General features: G+C 38.8%; 1 protein-coding gene across 4 annotated transcripts in view; it reads right to left on the minus strand.

Moving 5' to 3' along the window:
• VRK2 (VRK serine/threonine kinase 2) overlaps positions 1–13,722 on the minus strand; it is an 81,850-nt gene that overhangs the window by 35,121 nt on the left and 33,007 nt on the right. For all 4 annotated transcript variants that reach the window (XM_075267584.1, XM_075267583.1, XM_075267585.1 and 1 more), the window contains one exon: positions 1,673–1,793. In XM_075267584.1, the coding sequence (XP_075123685.1) occupies positions 1,673–1,793 (121 nt within the window). The remainder of the gene's footprint in view (positions 1–1,672; positions 1,794–13,722) is intronic.

Consider the following 13,722-nt stretch of genomic DNA (forward strand, 5'->3'; position numbering starts at 1 on the left):
GTTTTTGAAGCTGAAACCACAAGCGAATTAAAAAAAAAAAAAATGAGCACAAGTGGCATCTCATAGCAACTCTCCTTCATGTGTTCTCTCCTTTTATGATCCACGCTTGATTTTGGCTTCAAGTGTGAATATAACCTTAGATTTCCCTACACTACCCAAGTCAGATTACAGTGTGTGCTTTCTAGATGAAATGCAATAATCACAACCACCGGTTAATATTCCGTAATAATGTACTGCTATGTGACATGATGTCCTGTGACTCTTCCTGCAATGCTAAACAGCTTAATGAGGTGAAATCTGCCAGGACGGACAGTCAATACAGGGTTAACGGAAAAGCTAGGACTGACGAATCTCCGCCATACTGTATACACTTCCTTCCCCATACCTGCACTTCTGTATTAGCCATTCCACTGCATGGAATATTCTCACAATGAATAGAAGGCAAAGGAATGGAAACAGCTCCCTGTATAATGTAGTAGCTCTGTGTGTCGTGTAAGGATATGTTCACACGTGGCTTTTTCTCTCCATTAGTTTTATGTAGAATTTAAAACATAGACATAATAAATATTTTCCTGCCAAAAAACTATGAAAAAGTCACAAAAACAATAGTTACAACCCTGTATGTTACTATATCACATGAAAGAGTGAGGGAAAGGTAATAGTTTTAATAGAAATAGATCTTTTTATATGGTTAATATATATTATATATCCTCACTGCTATTGTGTATAGATCATATTTATTCTTAACACATTTTTTTATATAAGAATTTATTTTATATTTTATATTTATGTGTATGTGTCATATAGAGATGATAGATAGATAGATAGATAGATAGATATGATAGATAGATAGATGATAGATAGAGAGATGATAGATAGATAGATAGATAGATGATAGATAGATAGATAGATAGATAGATAGATAGATAGATAGACAGATGATAGATAGATAGATAGATAGATAGATAGATAGATAATAGATAGACAGATGATAGATAGATAGATAGATAGATAGATAGATAGATAGATAGATGATAGATAGATAGATAGATAGATAGATAGATAGATAGATAGATAGATAGATAGATAGATAGAGATAGGTACACAGACAGACAGATATCGGATGGGTTCACACCAGCACCGAAACTCCGTATGCAGGTTTCCGTTTCCTGCCCGAGAAACTGGGTAGGATACGGAAAGCGGCAGGCACTTTTTATATCCATTCATTTGAATGGGTTTGAAAAGTGTCTGGCCATGAGCGCCCGTGAGCGTTTTGTGCTCTCCGTGGCGAAATCGTTTTTTTTTTTAACGGACACAAAGTTGGTCATGCAGGACTTTGTGTCCAATTAAAAAAAACAAAAAACTGTCACTGCAGAGAGCAGAAAACGCTCACAGGCGCTCACCAGCGGGCAGTGAATGCAGGTTTCCGTCTTCTGCCGGCAGAAAACGGAAACCTGCATAACGGAGTTTGGGCGCAGGTGTGAACCTGCCCTTAGATAGATAGATATAAACATAGATAGATAGATAGATAGATAGATAGAAGATAGATAGATAGATAGATAGATAGATAGATAGATATGAGATAGATAGATAGATAGATAGATAGATAGATAGATAGATAGATAGATAGATATTACACTTCTAACCATTTTTTATTATTTTTATACCGTACTTTGCTTTGCATGCCAGGACAGTAGAAGGGTGGTGTAAGCTGTGATCCCAGGGTAATTTCCCAGTTAACCAGTGCAGCATACAGTGTGCAAGGATTTCCAGATCCCCTCGTCTGGATAGGTCTACGAGAGAGAGAGAAAGTAGGGGATGTTAAAAAATGATGGAGTATCAGAATACATTTTTGAGGAATGCACGGACTATTAGTGATGAAATATGAAAAAGTAAAATGGGCAAAGTGTTTTGTTTGTTCAGCTGTATTAGAAGTAAAAACGCCCAGTCGTTTTGGCTTTACACCACAGACAGCCAAGTGACTTGTTGCTGCAGAAAGGCAGGGTCAGTTTTCTTACCTCCTCTAACTTCATCCTTCCTCAGTCTAGCCTGTCACATGAACTTGATCCCCATGGCCTCTGACATGATCCAGACAGCCCATAACCCAGCACCAACACTTTCTCAAAGAGCCAGGCAGTAAAAACAAAGAAAGAAATGTCTGCGGCTAAATTGCTAACACATGTTCCAGGAAGTCCATGGGGTCTACACTGGTCATACAGAGACCATTTGAGTGCAGACTAAACATTGATGGCCTTTCCTGTTCCATCATGTTCTAACGTTCAACCTAAAAGATAAGACAAAACTGCCATCTAGTGTAGAAGAGCTGAAGTCGTTGCGCTCCGGCTCCACTTTACGCTGCATTACAACTAAACAATGCACATACTTTCCTGCCTTCATATATCCTCGCAGACGTTACGCACAATATAAACAGCGGCCGCCGACCCAAATATTTCACCCTTAATAGGATTGTAAGGAACACAATACAGAATGAATATTTTACTTTGGTAAAAAGACAGTAATTGCTTTACACAAAGAGAATACGACTGCTAGGAAATAGTTAAACCCCAGAAAAAAAAAAAAATGGCAGCGTGCAGATCTTCATTATTCCGTCTTTAGAAAGTTCTGCTTTATATGCGAGATACAAACCAGCTGATATACACACCTATGAAAGTTACTCACAAAATATTTCCAGCCGTAATTTAAAATTTGTTTTATTGTGTTATGAATATTTGGAGTGCGGCTTCTCGGGAGAAGGAGGCGAGCGATGTATCAATCACTAAAGCGAGATTGGAGATGTATATTTTATCTGCTGTTGCGATTGGAGAGAAAGATGTAATCTCTGCCTCTGCTGCTTGTGGTTGTTAAACTTGCGGCATAGTTTATGGGCTTTCGTTAAGTGAATTCGCCAAAAGTCACTCCGAAAACTTATCTTTTAATTTAAAAAGTCACCTATTAAAAGCTGGAGTGCCGACACATCATAACTGCTTTGTGTTACGGCGCATAAGTTATTACGGAATCAGGGGACAAGATTAGCTTTTACACACACACACATACACACACACACATACACACATATAGACACACACGCACTCCATCTAAACTGCTATTAGGGTATGCGATTATTAAAGGCCCTTCAACCTAACAGAATGCTCCTCTGTCCCTTGGGTGCCGTTTATTTTCTGCACTGGCTTCAACAGCGTCCTAATGTAAGACTTGGCTCTCGTATTAAAATAAAAACACAATCCCCACCACTTGCTGTTCTGTACTGATTTTATCAGTCATAAATCTCCCATTAACCATGGAATGATTCCATTCATACACATGTGTTCACAAGTTCTTTTTCCATCATGGCAATACCAGATTACAGCCTTGTAAAAACTGGCCCATTTGCTTGCAGATCCTGTGCACACATCCTGTAAGTGTGTGTGTGTGTGTGTGTGTGTGTGTGTGTGTGTGTGCTTGCCTGGGTGTATTATGTATACTATGGGACAAGATAGATAGATAGATAGATAGATAGATAGATAGATAGATAGATAGATAATAAATAGATAGATAGATATATAGATAGATATATAGATAGATTAGAAAGATACAACACAGATAAAAAGATATGATAGATAGATAGATAGATAGATAGATAGATAGATAGATAGATAGATTAGGAAGATATAACAGATAAAAAGACATGATAGATAGATAGATAGATAGATAGATAGATAGATAGATAGAAGCTTGATATAAGACATATTGATTGATTAATTGATTGACTGATGATACAGATATTAAATAAGAGGCATGAGTTAGATAGATAGATAGATAGATAGATAGATAGATAGATAGATAGATAGATAAAGATAGGTACACAGACAGACAGATATCGGATGGGTTCACACCAGCACCGAAACTCCGTTATGCAGGTTTCCGTTTCCTGCCCGAGAAACTGGGTAGGATACGGAAAGCGGCAGGCACTTTTTATATCCATTCATGATACATCCATTCAAGAATATGATTGATGATTGATTGCTAGATAGATAATAGCAGATAATAGATAAAGATATGGTTGATGATGGACACATAGATAGATAACAGATAATAGATAAAAAGATGATAGATAGATAGATAGATAGATAGATAGATAGATAGATAATTAGATACATATGACATACATAGATAAAGCAATCATCCCTGGTTTTATCCATAAGCTGTAGGTAGGACCCTGGCCCATTGGTCCTTAGAGGATTTTTGCACACTTCCCACTTTTTATGTTTCCGGTGCTGCTGGTTTTTTGGACTTTAAATAGACAGTAATATATTAAATACACAGAAAAATAATAGACATGATACTGATATATCCAGATAGTCAGACTATGATATTCTACACTAGGACAGACATAAGCACATATTAAAATGATCTAATATCAACTTTTTATCAACAGTGGAGGAGATTCATGACAAGGCGCGGGCCTCCATATTTATCAGGCGCATTCTTTGCTGGGCCTGCATCTTGACAGAAATTTCTACCATCAATTAAGGCACAAAAGTGAATTAAACAGAGGCGATGGGTCGGCCACTGTGCTAACCACGTTTGAAAAATTGCTTTGTATAGTCTTCAGTGGCATTAGGCGGATTCACAACTTTTTTTTTTTTTTTTCTTAACCAAAATAGTGGCACAGAATCTAAGCGGAACTGCCCCCTTGATCTTATGTAACCAGAAGGACATCAGTTTACATAGGTTTTCAGCATGGATGTGAGGCTATAGGCACACAAATGGTTGCAGAAAAACGGCAGACGGATGATACCAGTGGGCCGCCCATGTCCCCATGGACCCACTGATTTGCTGCAAAACGGACAGGCATAGGACATGAGTTCTGAGCCCTGAGTTTTGCCCCAGGGTCACGGCCCCAAACACAGTCCTGTGATAATACATGTGCATCTGTCATGTAAAATAATGGATCACTGTGTGTGTTAGCCATAAACATCACAGCTAGCACACTGACAATAGACACGGACAGCCTTAACACGTATGAGCGTCCCCTTACAGTATCGCCTCAGTAATATTGAAAAAAAAGAAATAAAAATATCCTCTCTACTATACAGATATAAAATGCAAGAAAAACGCTAAAGGAATATGAAGAAAATCCACAGAAATGTACTTGGTGCGCACTTAGATCTGTATTTAACACGTAAGTGTAAAGAAATCCAATAGTTGAACACGACTGATATATTGTATGGTAGGAAATTTGCTCTGCAGGTACTAGATTTGTTTCATATAGCCTAGTTAAAAATATATGAATAATGTATTAACCTACAGTATATGTACACGTAGCTCTAACTACACTGAACAAAAGCAAAGAAAAACACTAAAGACTGACACATCATTGATCCATAGTCACAGCATTCTGTATGTATCTATATGTCACTCTCCAATTACTATGTCTGTCTATATAATGTATCTATATACAGTAATGACCATCTACTGTATTATATCTACAGTATCTAAACCTACTGTACCTAATGAATCTACTTTATCTATTACAGTGTATCTACCATATCAACTGTAACTACTGTATCTATCCACTGGTATCTATTATATCCCCCATACACATCTACTGTATCTATAATCTATTATATCAACTATTATATATACAATACTTATTAGTGTCTCTGCCATAACTATTAATCTACCATCCCTATATTCTGTATTTATTGCATCTACTGTAGATGTATTGTATCTGCCGTATCTGTCTACTCTATCTGCTGTATTGTTCCACCTTATCTATTTTATCTACTATACATGCCTACTGTATATATTATATCTATGGTCAGCACAGTAGATATAATAGATTAGATGAAGTAGATCGGTATAGATAAAATAGATACTATGGGAATATACAGGAGATATTATAGATATAGTAGATACAGTACACAGTAGCTGCTCTAGTATATCTGATGTATCTTTCGACCATATCTTTTATCTACCACACTCACCTGTTATATCTACTGTATTCATCCATTATATCTACTGTATTTATTGTATCTACAGTATCCATCTATTCTATATACTGTATTCCATCTACTGTATCTAGTCTATGTATTGTATCTATTACATGTACTGTATTTATTGTACCTACGATATTCATCTACTGTATTTATCGTATCTATCTACTGTATCTATTCCCTATACTTTATCTACCGTATCTACTGTATCTATTACATGTATTATATTGTATCTACAGTATCCATCTATTCTATATACTGTATTCCATCTACTGTATCTAGTCTATGTATTGTATCTATTACATGTACTGTATTTATTGTACCTACAATATTCATCTACTGTATTTATCGTATCTACTGTATCTATTCCTTATACTGTATCTACTGTATCTATTACATGTATTATATTGTATCTACAGTATCCATCTATTCTATATACTATATGTATTCCATCTACTGTATTTATTGTATCTACAGTATCCATCTATTCTATATACTGTATTCCATCTACTGTATTTATTGTATCTACCATATCTAGTCTATGTATTGTATCTATTACATGTACTGTATTGTACCTACAATATCCATCTACTGTATTTATCGTATCTATCTACTGTATCTATTCCTTCTACTGTATCCATTACATGTACTATATTGTATCTACAGTATCCATCTCCTGTATCTATTCCATCTTCTGTATTTATCGTATGTACAGTATCCATGAACTTACTATATCTATACTATGTAACATATCTATCTACTGTTATCATATCTAGCTACTCTATCTATATAAAGGAATATCCCGAACTCACTCGTAGACTGTTCAGCTATTTCTGCGAGTGTGAAGGTCTAAGACATCCTTCACAATTACAGGTAGGAAGAAATGCTTATTTGGCTGTGTTTAAGCAGCATATCCATTCTCATCTCCTAGTTAAACCATGAGTATATGATAAAAGGGTTATACTACCAAAGAATCCTTCCACAGATCCTTCTCCAAATTTCTTCTGCGTAGCAAGCTAAATTAACATTTTAAACAGTACCGAGGGGACAGATCTGCTGCTGCATTCATTTAGATCTGGGAGATGAGATGACTCTCCAGCTACTGGATTTGTGCAGTGCATTATCAATGTACCAAGCCGCAGCTAAATGTATCAATAGGAACTTGACAATTTAAAGTGATTTTTTTTTATTTTTTTGCTGAAGGATGCACGGAGCATCCCCAGCGCTGCGACTGCCACCGCTGCTAATAAATAACACGTAAACCTAACAAGCACACATTCAGAAAAGAAGAAAAGCTCTAGTCGGTGTATTCCGCATATCAACCCTCTGCACATGGCTTACACCTATGTGAATGCAAATAAAAATCTGGAAAAAAAAAAAAACGGCAGACGGCTGCACTTCTTATACACAAAACATTTTGCAGACTTTTTTTTTTTTTTTTTTATCTTTTATTCAACATATTATGTGTGGTATGCCTACAAAGAAATTAGGTATTGACTGCTTGGCTTGCAAGGGAAAAATTCTGCAAAAATCTATAGTATGCATTGATCCGAATCTTACTTTTAGCACAAGTAAAAATGTAACAAATTAAAATGGTATTTGTGACGCCGAAATTATTCTCTTTAATTATCAGGCGCGATGACAAATAAAATGCAATTACGTAGAGTCGAGTCCTAAAAGGAGTGATGCCTATTCATCATTATTAAAGAAGGCAGTGTAATAAACCATATAGTGTATAGAGAATATATCAATTATTTCATTAGTAATAAAAGAAAACTAGGACTACTAGATTTTGGAGTCAGGCAACTAATGAAGTGACTGGGTCGTATAGGCAATTTGAAGTTTCCCATATGGTGTCTCCCAGGTGGGCTATTAATGGAAGGAGATGCCCCAGGCAACATTCCCATGCTCATATAGGCACTGGCAGCCAGGTCAAATGTGGTTGACGACAAAGCATGGCAAAATTCTACATAAGCAACTTCTCCTATTCTGTCCTGCGTGTAAGTGTTTGGATCAGTGATCCCCATATGTGCAGCATTGTCTCACTAAGTTCCTCCAATATACAAAATGCAACGCAAATGCCTAAGAGCATTAGGAATAGAATTGTCAGTATGTCATCTGTCAGGCCTGACACCAAAAACTGGTACAGATCAGCTATTCCAACAACCCCCCCGCGGCTAGTGGATCGGGAGCATGTGCAGCACTCATCCTATTCAAGTAATAAGAGCAGTGCAGCAGCCCCATACACCGCCTAGTGGTGCCGCTAGGGAACTGGAGTGGGCTGAAAAACCCCCTTTAAGTGATTCACTCCCACTAGTAGATGAAGTAGTCCAAACCATAATAGGGTAGCCTAGGCAGTCTGTCATGACCCACGAGGTCCAAGAACAAACCAGGACGGTTTTTCTACAGTACACAATTTACCAACTACAGGGTATGTTCACACTGAGTTTTTTGCAGGCAAATTTTGACGCAGAATCCGCCTCAAAATCCGCCTGCAAAAATGGCTCCCATTGACTTTTCTTGTAGCTAGTAGTGGAAAAAAGAAGCGACATGACTTATCTTGCCACAGCGTCAGCAGCTCAAGACACGCTCCTCTTTAGGCCCATTCATTCAGGATGCCGCTGCACTGTATCAGCATCCTGTCGCGGCTAGCCATGCCAAAAAAACACACAGTGGAAAACTTTTCCACCATGTGAACGAGCCCACAGACTGCTGCAAACAGGAAATCGCCTATCAGGGGGGAATTTACAATCTTTCATCTGTCCTGCCCCAAGTTGTCAGGATTTCGGACACATCTGTTTTATTAAATAACTGCACAATAGTTGCAACTGTGGCGCATCTCTCTTCTCTGGAGTTGTACTGATCCTCTGAATAAGTTAGGCATTACCAGTTGGGATGCAGGTGGAGGGATTGACAGCTCTCTCCTCAGCTTCCAGTATCTGCATCAGTCTTGACAGGCTCCATTACTTTACTGTGCATGCCTGATGAGGACAACCTACGAGGAGGGTGACATCACATGGAGAAAGCTGTTGAGAACCTCCAGATAAATTCCTCCCACTGCTATCTTCATCACACTAGAACGTCCAATCACTATATAGGTAGTACAAGTGCAAAGCCGGTCTCCGCTTGTTCCAGGTGTAGGTTATCATCATCAGGCATGCGCAGTGCAGTCAGTTTTGGGCATGCAGTGAAGACGCTGAGGGAGAGCTGTTAATCTAGTGCTCATGGGCAGAGCTCGGGAAGATATAGAGGCGGGAATCTAGAGTAGAGACCGGAGCTTGTGCAAGCCAAGAATCCCACAAAATAGTGATTTACATGTAAATGGATGCAATGCTGAATAACAGAGACATATGTGGAAACTGTAAAGTCATCTCTACAAGGTACTGAGATTAGGTTTACAACCAATTTACTGCTGACAGACTCCCTTTAAGCAGTGGTTTATTTTGCTTTTGTACTTCTCTAGAGAAAGAAGTCTGTAACTCCAGAAGACATTTAAGTAGCTGTAAATATACTTGGTCTTACTCCAAAGCCAACATAAATTTACCTGAATATAAACCCTTGGGCAATGAGGTCCCATGACCACATGGCTGGTACAAGAATATCATCAATATATTCAATCCCTATGCAGTAGCATGAGATAACTATTACAGAAAAAAACTGGTCATTATGTAATTAATTTAGACTATAAAGTTTACTGTAACACATTCATCTATTACAGTTTACAAAGCAACATAAGCAACAATAAAGGGGTCTTCCACCTACACTTGCATCCTTCCTTATCTTTCCTCCTTGCTGGATATGTTCAGATATCTGTACTACGAGATGACCAGCTTTTCACAACAACATGATTTTATAATACCTGAGCACAAGGTGTCCATTCTATAAGTGTTTATGTGTAATTTGCAGCCTGAGAAGGGTTTTCCAGCATGTATTGCATTGGTTTTGTGAGAAAATGAGTCCTTAAATTAATTTAAGTTAACGAAAGATTGGACAAATCTGCAGGGCTTCCACTGTTCATATTTCTCTACATGTTATGCTCGAGTTCCCCTTATATTAGCTGAAGCATGAATCACTGCAGAGAATGGAGAAATCTGCATAACTAATAAGACCATACCAAAGATCAGCTCACCATCAGCGGGGCTACCTCGAGAACAGACGACGTCCCCTTTTCAAGGGCTTCTATATTGTAATTTCAAAGAAATCTGCTAAAAGAACCAATCAAATATTGTATTCTAACTTCCTAAAGCCCCTCTATTCATAGACTTCGGCTACCGCTGAGACCATGGTTCACAAAGGTTCGGCCACACGCATAGCTTCTTTCAATAGAGGTTCACACTAGTTGAAGTGTTCCATCCTTGGTCACCAAGATCAGTGATCGGATACAGAATCTTCGGTGTATAGTTCACTACATGTGCTCCAGTCTTAGCAATATTTGTATAAATCTATAGAAACCCTTAAATTATGTGCTCTCTGAACATTTCCAGATTCTGGGATACAAAAGCAGCGAAAATGACTGTAACATCTGTGTGACATATATTCAGACCTACATGTTGAAATATATTCACTACAATCACAGCATAAGACACCGAATACCGGAGCCTGGAAAATGTTTCTACAGTGCCATCTTCACCTGTGAATTTATAGTTCTACCTGTATAAATGGAAGCCGCTCTAGAGCCACTCTAAGATGATTCACCGGTACTTGAAAGACATGAGGCTGCAGATAATGTGTCATTTATTTCTCCATTCTTCCCCAGTCTTCGAAGTGACAATGTTTCCCAGCTGATAGAGATCCTCAACATACCCAAACTCCGGTTTTATCATTACAGACATGGCACTTGATTCCATATATGCCAAACTGGGCAGGCAGGGCACAATGCCATGAATATGGAAATCTTGTGGTGTATTCTGCCGTTACACTACATACACTCATCTTTACATTGCTCTTTGTAATGGTAACTGGCAGCCTAAGTTGCTTCTTATAGTTAGCATTTGCATCTTTACAATGCATCCGCTTTCATTTCTATTCATGGATGTTACAGCTGCCCCACGGATAGCACATAATGATATCAGGAGCCGCACTAGGATATATACCGTATATACTCGAGTATAAGCCGACTTTTTCAGCACATTTTTCATGCTGATAAAGCTCTCCTCGGCTTATACACGAGTCAGGGTTCACGGAGCACAGAAAACTGGAAGGACCTGGAAGGGGGAGGTCCTTTACTGCTCTGTGATTGGCTTGTCATGAGGTCACGTGACTGTGATGTCATCAAAGGTCCTGTAGCCACTGGTATGTAACATCTGCAGATAAGGTTGGGTCTAAATCCTATTAGCTCCGCCCACACCAGAGTCCGATCACATGGTCATGACGTCATCAGAGGTCCTTTAGCATCTACCCTGCAGATGAGTGGCCAGGATTCATTGCGTCTTATGGAAGATGTCTGTTGTATGGAGGAGAGGAAGCTACAGTAACGTGACACACAGGGACCTTCCTTTAGTTACTCTGCCTAGTAATGTCAGGCATTTGGGGTTATTAATTTAGTTTTAGTAACTCCATGTGCCTCACATTAATAACAGTTACCCCATCACGTCCCTCATATTAACTCCTGTGTGCCCCATATAAGGGTTACTAATATGTGAGACACATGAGGGTACTAATGAAGGACCTTAATTATGAAGATACCTAATTATTACCTCCATATGTCCCACATATCAGTAACTCTTATGTGAGGCACACGGGGTTAATGTGAGGGACATGATGGGGTTAACTGCTATTACTATGAGGCACATGGAGTTACTAAGCTGTAATGCACATGACCAGACGTGTTATCTGCAATGGTGCACTCCCCCCCTCGGCTTATACTCGAGTCAATAAGTTTTCCCAGTTTTTTGTGGTAAAATTAGGGGTCTCGGCTTATACTCGAGTATATATGGTACATCGCCTCTAAATCAGAATATACTTCAAGATAACATTCCAGACATTTATCAATGGATTTCAACATATTCAATCCTTTATTCTAAGACAGGTATGGTCACATGGAGTCAAAGTGCGTAGTAGGGCTGGGCAATTTATCACAAAATAACCAATATTCACGTCAAATAATTGACATAAATTGCTCACATTGATTAAATCAATTATTTTACGTCCATGCCATCCTGTCTCACGTCACCATCAGCTCACACTATCCGATCAGGATTGGTGGTATGTGAATAACCAAACAAGTTCAGTGGCATATAAATAGGGGGCACGAAGTGAGAAAAGGTAATTTTCCTAAAATAATAATTCATTAATCCTAATTGAGGATTGATTTAAGGGCTAGTTCACACGGGGCTAGTGACCACGTATTTTGGTCCTGATTTTGATGAACGTCAAAATCAGGAACAAAATGCGGCTAGCCGCAACTGTCGCAGCTTCCCGCACCGGAGTAGGCTCAAATGAATGGGTCTAGGCCGGAGGGATTGTCTTGGCGCGGATGCTCTTCAGCGATTTCCGCTGCAGCATCCGCCTCAAGAAAGGGCAGCTTGCTTCTTTTTTCCGCGAGCGGGAATAAACCGATGCGAGCGGGAATAAACCGATGCGAGCGGTCTACATAGACCTCTATTGTGAGGGGGCGGATTTTCAGATGGATTCCGCACCAAAATCCGCCCCCTCTTGCCCCGTGTGAACTAGCCCAAAGTCTTAACTGGCATGAAAGCTGATTGCGCTGACGTGTGAAAATACACCCCAAGATGGTGACTCCCGTGTGCCAAAACAGCTTAGATACTGCAGTCACCACTGACTGAGCCATTTAAGGATGGGGTCCATGTGCTTTCAATGCTCACCGCTTTTCAATGCATTCGGTATTCCGTTCGGGAGATCCCCAGCGAACTCCCTGAACGGAACACCGAACGCAGATGTGAACCAGGCCTAACATGGTTATTGTTATTATATGATATCAATATTCTATTACTTTATTACTGTAATATATGTACAGTATGTAATATGCATTTCTAAATTAACTCCCTTTCACACACTTGGGGTTTATTTCAGAGCTGCGGATCTACAATATAACAAATTAAAAGAAATCCACAAACTCTTTCTAAAAATCTGAAACTAAATTCCGTCTAAATATTGCACTTTATTAAATCCAAGAGCCCGCCGAGCTGTGCAATTATCTCCCATGGTAAAGCTGAGGTGTGTTTTTTTTTCTTCTTAATATGTGATATTAAAACTACTCCAGTTTTCTACACTGCTGGCAAATTACTGGGACCTTGTTCATTACATGGTCAATGGCCCTTTTAATAGAAAAAGCAATAATATGTAGCCGTTTACACCAACCAGGACACGGAGGAACAAAGCAACAGGCTATAAAGCAATTGAAACGGCCAAGGTGAAAAGCCTGCAGTGCCAAATTCCAATATACTTCATATAAAATATGATTTCTGAGGTTTAATACATGTCTGCCGTCAGAACAAAAATACAGTTTTGCAAGTCCGGTCATTAAAAAAAAAAAAAAAATCACTTATTTTTCTTCACATATAATATTTCAATTGACTTTTTGTCTTGCTGACAGAGCAACTGAGAAAGCGTTGCTGCATTGACCACATTGATTCGCAGCCATTCTGTCAACAGTAAAACTTTATACAATATATTCCGAGCGTTGACCTTCTGTGCCATCGCTGTCCACAGACTCTTCTTCCTCGGTTCCTGTGGCTGTCTGTTGGATGGAGACCGCAATGTAATA

The sequence above is a fragment of the Leptodactylus fuscus genome, chromosome 3 (assembly GCF_031893055.1).
Source record: "Leptodactylus fuscus isolate aLepFus1 chromosome 3, aLepFus1.hap2, whole genome shotgun sequence".
Taxonomy (NCBI): domain Eukaryota; kingdom Metazoa; phylum Chordata; class Amphibia; order Anura; family Leptodactylidae; genus Leptodactylus; species Leptodactylus fuscus.